Source organism: Amblyomma maculatum, unplaced genomic scaffold, assembly GCF_055883805.1.
Source record: "Amblyomma maculatum isolate TAMU_Amacu unplaced genomic scaffold, ASM5588380v1 scaffold_19, whole genome shotgun sequence".
Lineage (NCBI taxonomy): Eukaryota > Metazoa > Arthropoda > Arachnida > Ixodida > Ixodidae > Amblyomma > Amblyomma maculatum.
In genome coordinates, this window is record NW_028146744.1 from 6,966,003 (window position 1) to 6,983,558 (window position 17,556).

Sequence of the window (17,556 nt, forward strand, 5' to 3'; positions counted from 1 at the left end):
TGGCGAACGCATGATGGGCTCAGTTGTAGTTGATGGGTGAAGTGCACTCAAGGACGAGGCAGGTTCCTTGGTATTTCGGCAGCAGCTTGCAGGAGAGGCCATATGATGTGCAACGCACATGTAGCCAAACACGGGCTTGCGGAAGAAAGCTGTCGGCGGCGTTGGCGGCGTCAAAAAGATTTTTCTCTCGCCCGTGGTCGGAAGGTGTGAACGGGCGGGCGAGCTACCTACAGTCCTCAGCGTGTCTAGAAGCTTCAGATACGGTGGTGGATTCAGAATAATTGGGACCGTAAAGAAGTATGTTGTCGGGTAGGCAAGGTGGTCAGGTTCATATAATATGAAAAATGGCGAGAATCCTGTAGCGGTCTGTGTAGCGGTGTTGTACGCATGCGTTAAGAAGGGTAGCAATGTCTCCCAGATGGAAGGTTGACAGCCATGTACTATGAGATGTCGACTAGTGTTGGGTTGAATCTTTCGGTCGCACCATTAGACTGCGAGCAGTAGGCCGTAGTAGCGCGATGTGCGATGTTCCATTGCCTCAGTAGGGACGAAACCACTTCAGATAAAAAATACGCGACCACTGTCGCTCATCAGTTCCCGCGACGATCCGTGACTAAATATCAAATTGTTTGAGATGAAGGCGACAACATCGCGTGCCGTAGCAGCAGTTTGAGTGACGGCTTCGGCGAGCGGGTTAGCTGATCTACCGCTACAATGAACCAGCGGTTTCCAGCTGCGGTGTTAGGAAGCCGGCCGTAGAGGTCAATGTCGACTCTGTCGAAACGCCTGGATGGACAATAGAGAGACGCATGGGACCGGTCGAATGGCAATAGGCCAGCTTGCGGCGTTGACAATCAAGGCATGAGCGGTCGAACTTTCAAACGTGGTTGTACATTCCTGTAATAAAGCAGGCGAAGCAAAGTGTAAATCTTGAATGCTCCAGCTTGAGTGGCTTGCGGGTCAATGGAGATATAAAGCGAAGATTTCAATCGTAAGTGTCATGGAATGACATAGCCATTTGCGGCAGGAGGAAAAATATATTTCGGTGGTATAAGAGGTCATCACGAATTGTGAAGTGAGCAGCGTGGCAACAAATTGGACAACTTGAAAAGGTCGAAGGGTTCGAAAGGAAGGCGAGAAGGGACGCGATCCAGGTATTTCTGGGCTGCTCGACTGCAGTGTTGTTCAAAGGCAAGGCACTGCATTCGATGGAGAAATCTCAAACACTTTCAGTGGGCAGAGGGGAGAGAGAGAATGCGTGAGCGTCGTTATGCTTCCTTGCTGATCGATGCATCGCACGAATATCATATTCCTGAAGCCGAAGGCCCAGCGAGCGACGCGGCCAGTGGGAACTTTAAGGGAGGACAGCAAACAAAGTAATGGTGGTCCGTAACGACTTTGGATTGTCGGCCGTACACATAAAGGCGGAATTTCCCTATTGCCCAAACTATGGCTAGACACTCCTTCTCAATTACTGAGTAGTTTAGCTCTGCTTTCGTTTGGATGCGACTCGCGTAGGCTAAAACATAGTCAACACACCCGCGTTTATGTTGCGCTACAATAGCACTGATACCTACGCCGCTGACATCAGTGTGGATCTCAGATGGAGCATCAGGGTAAAAAGGCTGCATTACGGCGGTGAGGTAGCAGTTCGCGCAGTGTGCTGAACGGTTTTATTGCAGCGCGATTGAATGGCGGTGCACGGTAAGCACCGAACGACGACGCGAAGATGGTGAGCGGCAACGAACAGATGGATGGCATGTGGAGTGCAGGGCTCAGAAGTCGCGGTTCGGGTAAAATACCGAGGAGGGTTGTAACCGTACACTTCGTGGTCGGCTTCGTCAAAAGAAGACATGACGCCTTCGCGGCAGAGGCGCATGGCATGTACAGTGATGCCGAAGGTGTAGCAAATCGGCAGATCTGTCGTGTTCGCAATGGTTGGAAACGGGGGCGCGAGTAAACTGCTGGAGCGCGAAATACTCGAGGGGGAGATGGAAAAGAAGTAAACACTGACGGTGGCTCTCCGGCTATTTCAGCATAAGTAAGCGGCGCTGTAACAGGAGGCGCAACAACAGCAGTCGCGGCAAGGGGAGGTACTGCAACGGGAGGCTTGTGGCAAATTGACGGCATGGCCCCTGACTTTGCTCCCGGATTATGTGTTGAAGTGTCGGTGCCATATTTAATGGTGATCTCGGAGACAGCGGAAGCTACGACAGCTGCCGAGAGACCTCCTTGAAGAGAAACTACTGGGTCTGGATCATGAGAGAACTGCTGACTTCTTTCGTCCCGTCCATGTTCAGTCTAGGCCTGTGCTGAGCGGAGCAAGAGAAGACACGCTCTCGACGCAACTCGTCAGAACTGTGGCACAGATTGACAATCTGGCTGACGGAAGTGGGGCTCTTGGCCACAAGCACGTGAACGGCATCATCCTCAATACACTTGGGCGCATGCCAGATGCGGTCAGGCTGTGTCATTTATGCATTGATGCGCCTTCATAGGTCGATGACGTCATCAATGTAGCTTGTGAAGCTTTCACCAACCTGCTGGGAGGTAGAGCGAACGCGCTGCTCTGGGTGAAGTTTGCGCATGGCCGGATGCCCGAAGTTATTAATAAAGGCGGTCTTAAAAGAGGAGAGAGGAGGAAAGAGGAGAGAGGAAAAGATAGTCAAAGTAGCCGAGGAGTTCTGTACAGATCTCTACAGTAGCCAAAGTAGTCAGGACCGTAATGAGATTGGCGGTAGGGAAAAACAGTCAGACGTTCCACCAGTGACGAAGGACGAGGTCAAGAAAGCACTAGAAACTGTGAAAAGGAGGAAATCAGCCGGAGAGGATCAGATAACTACAGATTTGCTAAAGGACGGGGGGGATATCGTGCTAGAAAAGCTGGCCACCCTGTATACGCAATGGCTGGTGTCATCGACGGTACCGGAACCATGGAAGAATGCAAACATTATCCTCATTCACAAGAAAGGGGACTCTAAGGACCTTAAAAATTACAGACCAATCAGCTTACTGTTTGTTACGTATAAGGTATTGACTAAGGTAATCGCTAATGGAATCAGGACAACATTAGACTGCAATCAAGCAAAGGATCAAGCAGGGTTTCGGAAACGGTACTCTACTATCGATCATATCCATACCATCAATCAGGTGATAGAAAAATGCTCGTAATATAACCACCCCTTATACATAGCATTCATTGATTACGAAAAAGCATTTGACTCAGTTGAAACCTCGGCGGTGATGCAGGCATTATGAAATCAGGGGGTAGACGAGCCGTACGTGAAAGTGCTGGAAGATATATATAGTGGCTGCACAGCAACCATAGTTCTGCATAAAGAAAGTAACAAAATTCCCATAAAGAAAGGTGTTAGGCAAGGAGACACAATCTCCCCAGTACTATTCACAGCTTGTTTAGAGGAAGTATTCAGAGACTTGGAATGGGAGCAGTTAGGAATAAGTGTAGATGGAGAATACCTCAGTAATCTGCGATTTGCTGATGACATTGCCTTGCTAAGCAACTCGGGGGATGAACTGAAAATAATGATTGATGACCTAGACAGGAAAAGTAGAAAGGTAGGCTTGAAAATCAATATGCAGAAGACTAAGGTAATGTTCAACAGCCTCGGGAAGGAACAGCAGTTTACATTAGGTGGCGAAATACTGGAAGTAGTAGGCGAATATGTCTACTTAGGACAGGTAGTAACCGCAGATCCGGACCACGAAAAGGAAGTAATAAGAAGAATACGATTGGGATGGAGCGCATTTGGCAAGCACTCGCAGATTATGACTAGCAGCTTACCGGTATCGCTCAAGAGGAAAGTATACAACAGTTGCATCTTGCCTGTACTCACCTATGGGGCTGAAACGTGGAGGCTAACCAAGAGAGTTCTACTTAAGTTGAGGACAACCCAGAGGGCTATGGAACGAAAAATGGTAGGGGTAACATTAAGAGATAGAAAGCGTGCAGAGTGGGTCAGAGAAATAACTCAAGTTACCGACATTCTCGTAGAAATTAAGAAGAAGAAATGGACACGGGCAGGACATGTAGTGCGAAGAGAGGATAACCGATGGTCGCTGAGGGTAACAAACTGGATTCCAAGGGAAGGAAAGCGTAGCAGGGGGCGGCAGAAAGTTAGGTGGGCGGATGAGATTAAGAAATTCGCAGGGGTCAAGTGGATGCAGCTAGCACAGAACCGGGTTAAGTGGAGAAATATGGGAGAGGCCTTCGCCCTGCAGTGGGTATAATCAGGCTGATGATGATGATGATGAAAGAGGACCAGGTTGCGAAGTCCGATTCGCGGTTTTTGAACCAGAGGTTCGCAACAGCCGTCACGTAGAAGACGACATCTGTCAGCTTCATGCTGCCGTCTCACTGGTTGTGAGCTCTCACCCGGTCGTAGGAGTGCAGCCAGTCCTCCAAATCGTGGTCGTCCGTGGCACTGAAAATGGCAGGAACCCGTTGACGAAGCGCACCGTAGCAGGCTGCGGGAGGCGGTGACGAAGCGCTTGGTTAGATGGCGTCAGATGCGATTGTGGTACCAATGTTACGACTGCATGGCTGTAGAATCAGTCCTCGCACACTCCACCAAGAATATAACGAGCTTTATTGTGGTGCTAAGTCGCTTACTAGGACTAAGTCAAGATAACCGCTTGCATGTCCTGACTCGTTCAGCTGGTGCTTGCGTCTCGTACCGGCGTGTTGGTGCCATTTCACCTTCTTCTTTGCAATCTAATTAACGGAAATCAACAATTTTGCCACTTGGACATCATACCTTGACACTCTACCGGATGGTATCATTCCTTTTGCGATATAATGACTAGTTTTTTTAAAGCTCAGACAAGGTTACGCCATGCGAAGCCCACCTGTACATAGCCATACAATGCTTACGCATTAATATGGGTGCATGGCGTCCACTCGCAACCACGCGCGAACCTCCCTGCAGTCTCCTATGGAATTCCTGGGCGCACCCGCTCATTGGACGCTCCCAAGTTACGCGGCTGGGGCGAGACCTGATGGGTGCTGTCGCGACTTGTTGACTTCTTTTTCTTTGTGCCAGCGAAGGGAGAGTTGCAGGTAGACAGGACGAGCATCCTTCTCAATTGCCCATAATGGTAATAAAAGTGCCTTTTGCGTTGCAATTTTGCGTTGCAATTTTGCGTTGCCGCGACGATTGATGGAATGCCTATTGCTCGTGCGCGTTTTCATGGGCCCATTAACACCAAACCTGACAGAATCCCGCATTGTGGACATTTACTTATGTGGCATTGTTGCTTATCCTTTTTATTTGTGGTGCGCAGTAATATGTTTATCAAACGCCAAACATTATGATGGTGTCATTTGGGAGCTGTTGGGGTTTGCGAAGCTAAACATATTGATCAGTAATGTATAGCACTTTGATAACCCAGCTGACATGCTCCATGCAGGTTGCGTCGTTTCTCTGGCCGCTGTCATCAACTATGTTTGAAGAGCCCGAGGGCAAGACGGCCATCTTCGTGGCAACCATAAAAGGCCAAGAAGGGGCGTGGCGAGTTCTGCACGCCGAGGTAGAGTGTCTTCGCAACAAGCTTGCACAGGCTGAGGCAGAGCTGCAGCAGTTGAGCGACCTTCCTAAGCATATGCAGGTAGAGTGTTCATTGAAACTTCAAGTTTTGCACTGCTGCAGGAAGGGAAGATACATTGTGGGGGATGCTTTGTGTTGAATAGACTTTGAAGGCTCCGCCTTCTAGAATACGGGTCCGCGAGCCATGGTCTCGCCCGACGAGTGAAAAACCGTCTTTCTTAAAAACACCGGTTTATCCGGATCAACAGAAAAGTATTTAATAAAAAGGAAACAGCATTGAAAAAAAACTGCGCTGAAAACATGTCGTCGAAGTGGGCGACACTTCCATAGTGCCCAGCGGCCCATTTGAATGTAGCGCACAAAGTGGCCGGCCGCCACTACGTCCGGTCTTGCTGAAAGGCGCGCGATTTGAATGCTAGCATGCGCTGCGCTCTTCCCTGCCCTTTTGGCGCATTATTTTCGTTTTACATGGTCTGCTAGTGTTTCTATTTATGTTCAGCATGCATAACAACATGAAAAATAGATTCCCAGTTCTCTAAACTGGCCATCAACGCAGCTGCGCCACAGACTTTGCAAAACAGTATTGCAGAAAAGACTGCAAGTGCTCTGTGAAATGAACATTTATTTTGCTCCATATAAAACACATGAGAGATGCAACCGATGTAGACGGATGCATTGACAAAACGTGGCATACATTAGGCGATCTGCACTGTACAGAAAAATAAAACTGCACAAGGCGAGAAACAGCACTTAGGTGGAGACAAAAAATAGCATAACGTTGATTTCCGAATTAAGGCAAATGATATGTAGCAAAACAGGCATTATACATAAACTACACAGCCCCGTCGCGACTACCATAGCAAGGGTAACTTGTATTGTTCAGGGCAGAGAGGAGTACTGACGCTTGGGGGAAGGCAGCACCGCTCACTCGTCGCATCTGCCGTGCTTCGTCTGCAGTCCGTGGGTCCATGCAGTGCTGTTGGAAAAGGAATGAACATGATGCAGAAGGTTGCAATGAAATCTAAGGCCACTGCACCGCGCACACATCGGGGCATGCGGGGGCGTACTGAAGACTTGGTGAGCAGCAGTTATGGTCCGGAACAGAAAAGCTGTCATTCGTAAAATTGATACAAAAGCTACTCTTGCAACGTAGAGGTCAAGAAATGCAGGCTAACCGAACCTATCTGAAAATGCATTTCTACAGCGAGTGAAATAACAGCCACTAAACTAACAATATCCCTCAAAAGCACTGAACAGCTGAAGCAATGAAGCTTGTAGCATAATAAAACATTTCTCACTTTAACGTTGTTCCGTTCAATGCAACGCGACACCACGCAAAACTAACCGTTCGTAAAACCGCGGCCTGGCCTCACCGCGGCCGTCGAGCGCGCCATGTTGGCTTGCCCTTCATACGCGACTTTGGGAAGCGCAGACCACCGTGCTGAGCTAAACTGCGCGAAATGCCTCGCACTTTGACAAGAATTAAACATATCTTACCTTGCGGTTGCCCTGTTAAACGCGACACCACGCAAAACCGCCTCACGCGATGTCACGTCACCGCGCGCCTTGTCATGCCTGTTAGCTAGCCCTTCACGCGCGACTTCGTGAAGCACAGTCGCCGCCGTACTGAGCTAAACTGCCTGAAATACTGCGCAGTTTGACAAGCAAGTCAAGAATGCAACATTTCTTACCGTACCGCCCCTCTGTTAAACGTGACACTTAGGAAAACTAGCCGTTCGGCAAACCGCGTCAGGCCTGGCGGCATCGGCCGGCTAATACGCCATGTTGGCGCAACGGCGTGCCTTGGTGCCTTCACATGCCACTTTGTGAAGAAATATACTAAGAAAAACTACAGAACTACAGAAAAGTACTAGTTCCGTAGTTTTTTTCGACTGGGCTGCGTCGATGGCACCTGGATCGATTCAGGCAGGACAGTTAGTGACTGGGTCAGCTCTCCCGGCGCTTGGCCACGTCTGTGCGGCCTGGCAGCTGAATCGTGCGATTACCAAAACACCCTCCCCTGCGTTGTCCTGAATCTGCGAATCGGAGGAAAAGTTGTGCCCGGGAGCGACACCCACGTCTCACCTGATGGCGATACCGTTGCATCCGAAGGCGGCGCCGTTGCACCCGAAGGTGACACCGTTGCACCCGAAGGCGACACCGTAGCACCCGAAGGTGACACCGCTGCACCCGTAGGGGAATCCCATGTTGCACCCGGTGGCGAGACCCACGTTGCACCCGAAGGCGACATTATTGCACCCGGTGGCGACACCCACGTTACACCCGAAGGTGGCATTGCTGCACCTGTACGTTACATCCACGCTACACCCGTTGGTGACATCCACACTGCTCCCGTAGGTGCATGGTAGACGGCAGTTCCTGCAGGTGGTGTCCGTGATTTGCGCGTTCTGACTTTCGATGGCCCAACTGCTGCCACACAAGGAGTCCCAGTGCCTGCGTACTGCAAGAAGACACGGGGCCCCGTCTGACCTGCCACCCCATGCAATCGGCTCGTCACCTGAGGAGGCGCATGAGGGCTTGTGACCCCGTGCAAGTCGCCAGCCCCCGTACGGCAGCCTAGCGTCACCAGGCTGCGTGCTGCCGATGATCCAGGCCACGCACAGGACGGCTTAAGGCAGGTCTCCGCCGGGGGAGATGGTTTATACTGGAGCTCCGCCAGGAAAGATGCCTCAATGCGGGATGCTTCTCTAGCCATGTCATCGAAGTCCGCGAACTGACGACGCCGGAGATATGGCTGGTGCCTTGGATGGCACCGATGTATGGCATTAGCCACCTTCTCTGGCTCCGGAACTGCACGATCTGCCCGCTCATGCAGCTCTTGAAAACTGCGCAAAAACTCTAACAAACCCTCCTTTTCGCGCGTCCTGGTGCAAAGCTCGTCCTTCATACGGATGACATAGTCAGGCCGCAAAAACTCTTCTCGAAAGCGGTCTCTAAAATCCTGCTTTGTTGTGAACGGCCGCTGTCTACGTCTCCAGGTTGCTGCGGAACCTACCAAAGCTACAGGGAGCACACGCGTGACCAGAGCGCTGTCCAAAATTGCCATTGCCATCTCATAATCTTCGATTGCAAAAAGAAAATCGCAAACAGATTTCTTGTCTGCGCATCCTTCAAACCTTGGCCCTGCCAAATTCAGCTGCAGCTGATTATCGCCATACAAGGGAGTGGACGTTAACGAAACTGCCTCGCTTGCTACCATTTCTCTGAAATGTGCCTTTGATTCAAGTAGCTCGGACAGTAGACCAAGAATTCCGATACCCAAGTTCGACGGTTCGCTTTTCCTGTCTTCTGATTGCTCATGTCTGGATCCCGCATATGTGGGAGGTCGAACTGTCTCTGTCAACTGGGCGCTTGCACCCAGTAAGTCCGACACCGCTACGCACGAAACTGCATGAACCTCAAGCTGTGACATTCGCGGGGCAAGCCAAAGCTCGCGCAGAAATCACGTTGTGTTACTTAGCGGTTATTAGCTAGTCGTGCTGAGGATGATGAAGTGCAACAGACTCCGAGAAGAAGACGCTGAGTGTGGTGAAATCGGTGCTGTCATCAACGCTATATATATATATATATATATATATATATATATATATATATATATATACCGGGTGTCCCAACTAACTTGAACCAAGGGATACAAAATAATACATTTGAGGTAGGTCAGTGAAACCAATTGCATTCAACTGCCAGCCTCATTGCGCACTACAGGCGATTTTTTGTTTTGCAATTACTTAATTAGCTAATTATGTTAATTTGTCTAATTGATTAAATATCGACTTTAGACCAAACATGTGAATTGGAAACTTGTAGAGCACCTTCAGAAACCCCCATTCCATTAATTGCGATAAAGAAAGTCTCACGTGTATCTTTTTTTCTGGGCTCAAAAGAAAGCCCGCGAAATACAAATAATACCACGTGACTAGTGCATTTGTGCGCCGCGATTGTTGTGCTCTCAGTCGTGGTTTGAGCGAACGAAATTAGCTGCGGCCGTGTCTCCTTTGCCCCGTTAAAGCGGCAGGCCGATATGCCTGCGATGGCTTCTTCACCCGCGTCTGACAGCCGGCCCACGTGATGGTGCAAGTAGCACCGAGAGCGGCGAGGCGACACCACCGGGATTCTAACAAACTCTCCTTCTCTCCCATCAGCGAACTTTACGGCAAACGGATGAGCGATAAGGTATCAGCCACTGAATCTGCGCTTACAGGCTTGGGTAAAGGGGCGAGATGACATCTGATTTGACTAAAATTAGCGCGGCACCTTCATTTGCCGTTCTTTATCGTCATCCACCTGTCGTGATGTAGGCTGCTGCGGTGCACAGGTCTGGCCAAAATCGCGGTGGCGACGGGCGAGCTCGCTCGAACCATCGCCAACATTTCTGCCTGCCGCTGCAACGGGACCATCGAGTCACGGCCGCAGCTGATTTCGTTCGCTCAAACCACGACTGAGAGCACCACAATCGCGGCGCACAAATGCGCTAGTCACGTGGTATTATTTGTATTTCGCGGGCTTTCTTCTGAGCCCGGAAAAAAAGATACACGTGAGACTTTCTTTATCGCAATTAATGGAATGGGGGTTTCTGAAGGTGCTCTACAACATTCCAATTCACATTTTTGGTCTAAAGTCGATATTTAATAAATTAGAAAAATTAACATAATTAGTGAATTAAGTAATTGCAAAACAAAAAATTGCCTGTAGTGCGCAAACAGGCTGGCAGTTGTATGCAATTGGTTTCACTGACCTACCTCAAATATATTATTTTGTAACCCTTGGTTCAAGTTAACTGGGACACCCGGTATATATATATATATATATATATATATATATATATATATATTGTCACGCGCTTCCCGCGGTCCTTATTGAAGGTAGATGAGGTTTGGCGGAATAAGCAGAAGAGGACGAGGAAGCTGGGTCTGTCCGCTGTGGTGTTATAATCTCCAGCGCATCCTAACATCTGTGTAAATAAACGTCTTAAGACGTGTGGTGGAGTTTGCGGGCTACAGATCACCACGGAACCTCTCCTACTTCGCCGAAGCAGAATTACTGGTCTACCCCCTACAGACGGAGATGGCGCAAGCAGATGGTTCAACGCAGCCCACGCCAGCAGCTCACCCGACCACCGCACAACCTTATCGGGAATCCCGGCACTTCTATGGCAAGCCCGGGGAAGACGTGAATGACTGGTTCACCCACTACAATCGGGTGAGCAAATACAACCGCTGGGATGCGAATACCAAGTTGGCGAATGCGGTATTTTTTCTTGAAGAAACTGCGCTAACATGGTTTGACAATCATGAAGCATCTCTTACCACCTGGGATCGCTTCATGAAAGAAATGAGAGCGGGATTTGGCGATGCCGATGCTCGAAAAAAGAGCGCCGAACAGACTCTGGCTCAACGAGCGCAAGTACCGGGGGAGACCTGCACAGCTTACATAGAAGAATACCTCAAGCTGTGCAGAATAGTTGGTGCTCGGGTGACTGAGGAAGACAGAGTGGGTCATCTCCTCAAAGGAATAGCGCAAGACGTGTACAACTTTCTTATCTGCAAGGACGATTTGAATACCACCGCTGATGTAACACGACACTGCCGCACGTTTGAATGTTTGAAGCGACGCCGTATCATTCCCAAGTTTGGTCGGTTGCCTAATTTGACAACTGTCGCCGGTTTGGATGTGTCTGAAACGACAAGCCTGGCAGACACAATTCGCCAGATCGTCCGCGAAGAGCTTCGGAGGCATGAAGATATTGGGGGCCACGTTACAGCCGTCTGCAGTGGCACCTCTTCGTCAGACAATAGCCCATCTTCTACCTGTTATGCTCCCTCTGTTACGTCTCCTTCGGACACCCGATGCTCTGCTGCTCATCGCCCGAACATCCAGCCTCTCACCATCAATGCCTACAACAGCGAGCACTCTCATCCTCCTCGTCGACCACATCCAGAGCATGAAGCATTTAATCCAAGCGACGATGAGCCTTATTAATCGAAGGAACGTGAGCCGCCAGTGTGTTATGCCTGTGGAATGATCGGCCACATTTCGCGTTTTTGCCGCAACCGCCGTCCGTACCAGCAGTATCGCCGACAGTGGGTGAACTCCCGTACAAGGTTTCCGTCTGACAATGATGATTCATATAGAAGAGCACCTAGCCGGAATGAGTACAGAGCAACAACTAGCCGACAAGAACGCAGAATAGTGCGGAACCGAAACGAATCACCGGCCTCTGACCGTAGCCTGACACCACCATCTCGGCGCCTACGACGCTCCCCTTCTCCCCTACGACGGTCGCCACCTCCGGGAAACTAGTGAGTGCGGCCGATGGAGGTAAGGTTGCAAATGATTCTAGCTTACCCATGCATCTGCCCATTTCGATGTTAAGGAACCAAATTGAAGTGTTTGGGAACGGTGTACGTGCTATGGCGTTGTTGGACACAGGTGTAACCATTTCTATTATAGGTCTCGCTTTTAAAAACTGCCTTGGTCGTAAAATTATGTTTGCTTGGGATAGTGCGGCAACATTGTGTGGTGTTGGTGGCGAACCGCTTAACCCACTTGGAGTCTGTTCCGTGAATCTTCTTATCGCCGGCCACACATTCCTAACTGAATTCGCTGTACTTGCTCGATCAACGCATGACGTAATTCTTGGACTCGATTTTCTGGAGCAATGGGGGGCCACTCTCAACTTTCGCAACGAAGACATTTCTGTGAGCACTCGAATTGAATCTGCTCTGCGTGAAAATTTGCGGACCAATCCTACCACGCTTTCGGTTTCGGACGACATAGTCATTCCTGCAATGTCAGCAGAGTTTATACAAGTTGTTAGTTCCAGCTGTGCCAGTGATGCATTCGACGCTGTGGTTGAACCACTCAGCCTCAACTGCGCGAAGAAAAGTATTCTGATTCCCCGCTGCATCATCTCAGTCATGAATGGCCATTCTTCTTTGTGGACGACTAACTGCTCAGTTGACTCAGTTGAAACCTCGGCGGTGATGCACGCATTGCGAAATCAGGGGGCAGACGAGCCGTACGTGAAAGTGCTGGAAGATATATATACTGGCTGCACAGCAACCATAGTTCTGCATAAAGAAAGTAACAAAATTCCCATAAAGAAAGGTGTTAGGCAAGGAGACACAATCTCCCCAGTACTATTCACAGCTTGTTTAGAGGACGTATTCAGAGACTTAGAATGGGAGCAGTTAGGGATAAGGGTAGATGGAGAATACCTCAGTAATCTGCGATTTGCTGATGACATTGCCTTGCTAAGCAACTCGGGGTATGAACTGCAAATAATGATTGATGACCTAGACAGGAAAAGTAGAAAGGTAGGCTTGAAAATCAATATGCAGAAGACTAAGGTAATGTTCAACAGCCTCGGGAAGGAACAGCAGTTTACATTAGGTGGCGAAATACTGGAAGTAGTAGGCGAATATGTCTACTTAGGACAGGTAGTAACCGCAGATCCGGACCACGAAAAGGAAATAACAAGAAGAATACGATTGGGATGGAGCGCATTTGGCAAGCACTCGCAGATTATGACTAGTAGCTTACCGGTATCGCTCAAGAGGAAATTATACAACAGTTGCATCTTGCCTACACTCACCTATGGGGCTGAAACGTAGAGGCTAACCAAGAGAGTTCTACTTAAGTTGAGGACAACCCAGAGGGCTATGGAACGAAAAATGGTAGGGGTAACATTAAGAGATAGAAAGCGTGCAGAGTGGGTCAGAGAAATAACTCAAGTTACCGACATTCTAGTGGAAATTAAGAAGAAGAAATGGACATGGGCAGGACTTGTAGTACGAAGAGAGGATAACCGATGTTCGCTGAAGATAACAAACTGGATTCCAAGGGAAGGAAAGCGTAGCAGGGGGCGGCAGAAAGTTAGGTGGGCGGATGAGATTAAGAATTTCGCAGGGGTCAAGAGGGTGCAGCTAGCACAGAACCGGGTTAAGTGGAGAAATATGGGTGGCCTTCGCCCTGCAGTGGGTATAATCAGGCTGATGATGATGATGATGATGAACTGCTCTAACGAATCTGTTGTATTACCGCGTGGTCTAAAACTTGCCAACTTTGACAAAGACACTTTTAAATCAGTGGCCGTGCTCAGCACAGACAATTCCCAGCCTACCGCATGCTAAGAAGATGAGACAAAATTTCTTGCCATGATTAACAAATCCTTGCCAACAAGTGACTGTCACAATTTAGTGGAAGTTCTGGCGAAACATGCTGCGGCTTTCGATTTCTCTCGGGACTCGCCCCCACAGATTCCCATTTTCCGTACTCAGCACCGAATCAATACTGGGAATGCTGATCCAATCCGTCAGAAGCCTTATCGTGTATCCTCATCAGAGTGCCAAACAATCGAAGAACAAGTTGGTGACATGCTGCATAAGGGCGTCATTCAGGAATCGTCTAGTCCGTGGGCTGCCCCTGTGATTCTAGTCAAAAAGAAAGATGGCACATGGCGATTTTGTGTTGATTATCGACGGCTGAATACTGTTACCAAGAAGGACGTGTATCCCCTGCCACGTATTGATGACGCCATTGATTGCTTATATTCCGCCTCCTATTTTTCCTCAGTTGACCTGCGGTCAGGCTATTGGCAGATCCCCATGCACCCGGAAGATAAAGAAAAGACGGCATTCATCACCCCAGACGGGCTATATGAATTTAATGTGATGCCGTTTGGATTATGTAACGCTCCAGCCACGTTCGAAAGATTCATGGATAGAGTTTTGTGCGGACTGAAGTGGCACATTTGTATGTGTTATTTGGACCATGTAGTGATATTCGGGACTACTTTTCATGAACACAACAGTCGATTAGAGATTCTCTTAGAGTGTATTGAGAAAGCTGGTCTGGTACTCAATTCCAAGAAATGTCCTTTTGGAGAACGCCAGACTGTGGTACTTGGACATCTCATAGACAAGGATGGAATCAGGCGTGATCCGAAAAAGATCGAAGCTGTCACTTGTTTTCAAACCGCCGAAATCGTTAAAACAGCTCAGGAGTTTTTTGGGGCTTTGCTCCTATTTTCGGCGTTTTGTTCCGATGTTTGCTGATCCAGCATATCCTCTTACTTGTCTTCTGCAAAAAGATGTGCCTTTCAAGTGTACTGCCGATTGTGACTCCGCCTTTCGCCAGTTAAAATTTATTTTGACATCTGGGCTTGTACTACGCCACTTCTGTCCATCAGCTCCAACAAAACTTCACACTGACGCCAGCGCAGTTGGAGTTGGTGCTGTGCTCATACAGCGCCACAATGGCAATGAACATGTTGTTGCACATGCAAGCCGTTCTTTGAGCAAGGCTTAGCGTAATTACACAGTAACTGAACAGGAATGCTTAGCTGTTGTTTTCGATGTACAACGGTTTAGGTCATATCTTTATGGATGTGCATTTAAAATTGTGACGGACCATCATTCCTTATGTTGGCTTGTTAACCTTCGTGACCCCTGTGGACGCCTTGCGCGGTGGGCTTTGCGCCTTCAAGAATTCAATTTTACTCTGTCTTTTAAGAGTGGTCGTAAGCACGGTGATGCTGACTGCCTTTCACGGTTGCCACTTGTAACTACTGATTGCGACAATGAGGTCTTGGATGAATATATAGCTGCTATCTCCACAAGTTGGCCTGATGTTGGTGAATTCAAAATTGCGCAGCGGAACGACAACGAGTTGGCGCCGCTTTTTGAACCCCGGAACCCTACGACCTCATTCTGCATTCGTGATGGTGTACTGTACAGGAAGAACTACTCGTCAGTAGGTGCGCGGCTTCTTCTGGTAGTTCCTACAAGTCTTAGGTGTCAGGTTCTTCGGGTAATGAACGACGATGCCATGGCTGGACACTTGGGTTTCGCGAGGACATTGCACAGGACTAAGGAACGTTTTTATTGGCTGAAGATGCGTCACACTACTCAACGTTATGTCGCCAGCTGCCTCCAGTGCCAGCGTTTCAAGCACCCAACCTGCTCACCGCCGGTTCATCTTCAACCTATAACGCCACCACGAACCCCATTCGAACAGGCGGGAATTGATCTTCTAGGGCCGTTTCCCCGTTCCTCCAACGGAAACCGCTGGGTCATAGTGTGCGTAGACTACCTTACGCGGTACTGTGAAACTGCTGCTATACCGTCAGCCACTGCTTCTGATGTCTCGGCGTTCCTCCTACGGTCCATCATTTTTCGATATTAGCCTCCTCGTGTGTTAATAAGCGATCGTGGCCGACAGTTTACGGCAGAAGTTGTAGAAGAACTTCTTCGCCTCTGTTCATCCCATCTTCGCCATTCAACTCCTTACCACCGACAAACAAATGGTCTTACCGAACGCACCAATCGTATCCTTAACAATATGCTCGCAATGTATGTCGACTCCCGCCACAAAAACTGGGATGAAGTCCTTCCATTAATAACATACTCATTTACACTGCTAAGCACGAAACGACAGGCTACAGTCCGTTTTTTCTTCTTTATGCATGACCTCCACGAAGCACTTTGGACGCGTTTCTGCCTTTCTCACTCCCTGCTGAAACTTCACTAGCGCATACTCTCTCTTTGGCTGAAGAAGCTCGTCGACTCGCTAGACTTCGCACTCTAGCCTCCCAGGAACGCTACAAGCAACGCTACGACAAGCGTCATCAAGATGTTAATTATGCCCCTGGTGACTTGGTGTGGCTTTGGACGCCGTTGCGTAAGCGCGGCTTGTGCCAGAAACTGTTGCACCACTATACTGGCTCTTTCGTTGTACTGGAACGCCTCAGCGCAGTAAACTTTGTGGTCTCTCGCCTGACCACCCAAGGGCGTCGTCCTCGGAAGACTCGAGTAGTCCACGTGGCCGCATGAAGCCCTTCTATCAACGTGACGAACCTTGAGACTCGCCCGGCGGGCATCGTCTGCGAAAGGGGCAGTGTCACGCACTTCCCGCGGTCCTTACTGAAGGAAGATGAGGTTTGGCGGAATAAGCAGAAGAGGACGAGGAAGCTTGGTCTGTCCGCTGTGGTGTGCTAATCTCCAGCGCATCCTAACATATGTGTAAATAAACTTCGTAAAATATATATATATATATATATATACAGTCGTGCCTCGTTAATATGGACACTTTGGTTTCTGACCAAAACTGTCCATAAAGCGAGTCATCCATAATAACGAGTCATAAATAAAAAGGATTTTATTGAGAAAAAGAATTGTAATTAACGACTGCTTTTGTAGATAACGGTGTACACTGGACTCAAGATTTGACAGAACACGGCCAATTTTGAGTGCAGTTTCGTTATCATAATTTTCTTTGAAAAATTTTAGTGCAGTCTGAAGCGACTCGCGTACCATGACACGCGTGATGGTGGGCTTTGTGTTGGTCGAACTTTCGAGCACGAACTCCTCACCGGCCGATGAATCAGCGTCCGAATCTCTACTCACCGCCACTTCCAAAATGGCCTCGTCACTGAGCAAAGCAGCCGCTAAGTAGCTGCTTGAGATTCTTCTGAGGCGAGGCAACAGCCAAGCTGTCGATATTAGTCCCTCACGGCTTGGATTGACTGAGATGGCTTTTGCCGCTTGTATTCACAGATTGCTTGCTTCGCGCCTACGTTCAGCTCTGTTCTTTTGCGTTTAACGCCCGCCATGCCAAAATCCAGACTCAAATTTAGGGTTACAGGCTCCTGATGCTTTGCACTCTCTTGCCTAGTTAACCTTTCTGCCTTTCCGTACTTCTGATTCTCTCTTTTTTGCCTTTTACTGTTTCAGTAAGGAAGCGAGGGAGCCTAGTTGGCAAGCTGCTATGCAGAGAGCTATCAAACATCCCATCTTCTTGGCGCCATTTCTATGTGTTCCTATAAAACAAACACTGCAAGCTGAAGTACAGTTTAGAACGACGGCTAGCCGACTACGAAGAGCTCAGACCTTGTCAAGGCCGCATCATTGACTTAAAGTGAAGCCGACATGCGTACCGCCTGAGGGGCAAAATGTGACAGTTCGGCAGCGCA

The 17,556-nt window shown here is 48.9% G+C and overlaps 1 protein-coding gene across 2 annotated transcripts in view; it reads left to right on the forward strand.

Moving 5' to 3' along the window:
• The window catches only part of LOC146171621 (uncharacterized), a 79,750-nt gene that overhangs the window by 11,516 nt on the left and 50,678 nt on the right, over positions 1 to 17,556 (forward strand). Inside the window, exon 2 of one of the 2 annotated variants that reach the window (XM_084586402.1) lies at positions 5,428 to 5,547. In XM_084586402.1, the coding sequence (XP_084442528.1) occupies positions 5,461 to 5,547 (87 nt within the window). In that variant the 5' untranslated portion in view covers positions 5,428 to 5,460. Of the gene's footprint in view, positions 1 to 5,427; positions 5,626 to 17,556 lie in introns of both variants that reach the window. The other variant, XM_084586401.1, reaches the window with a different exon arrangement.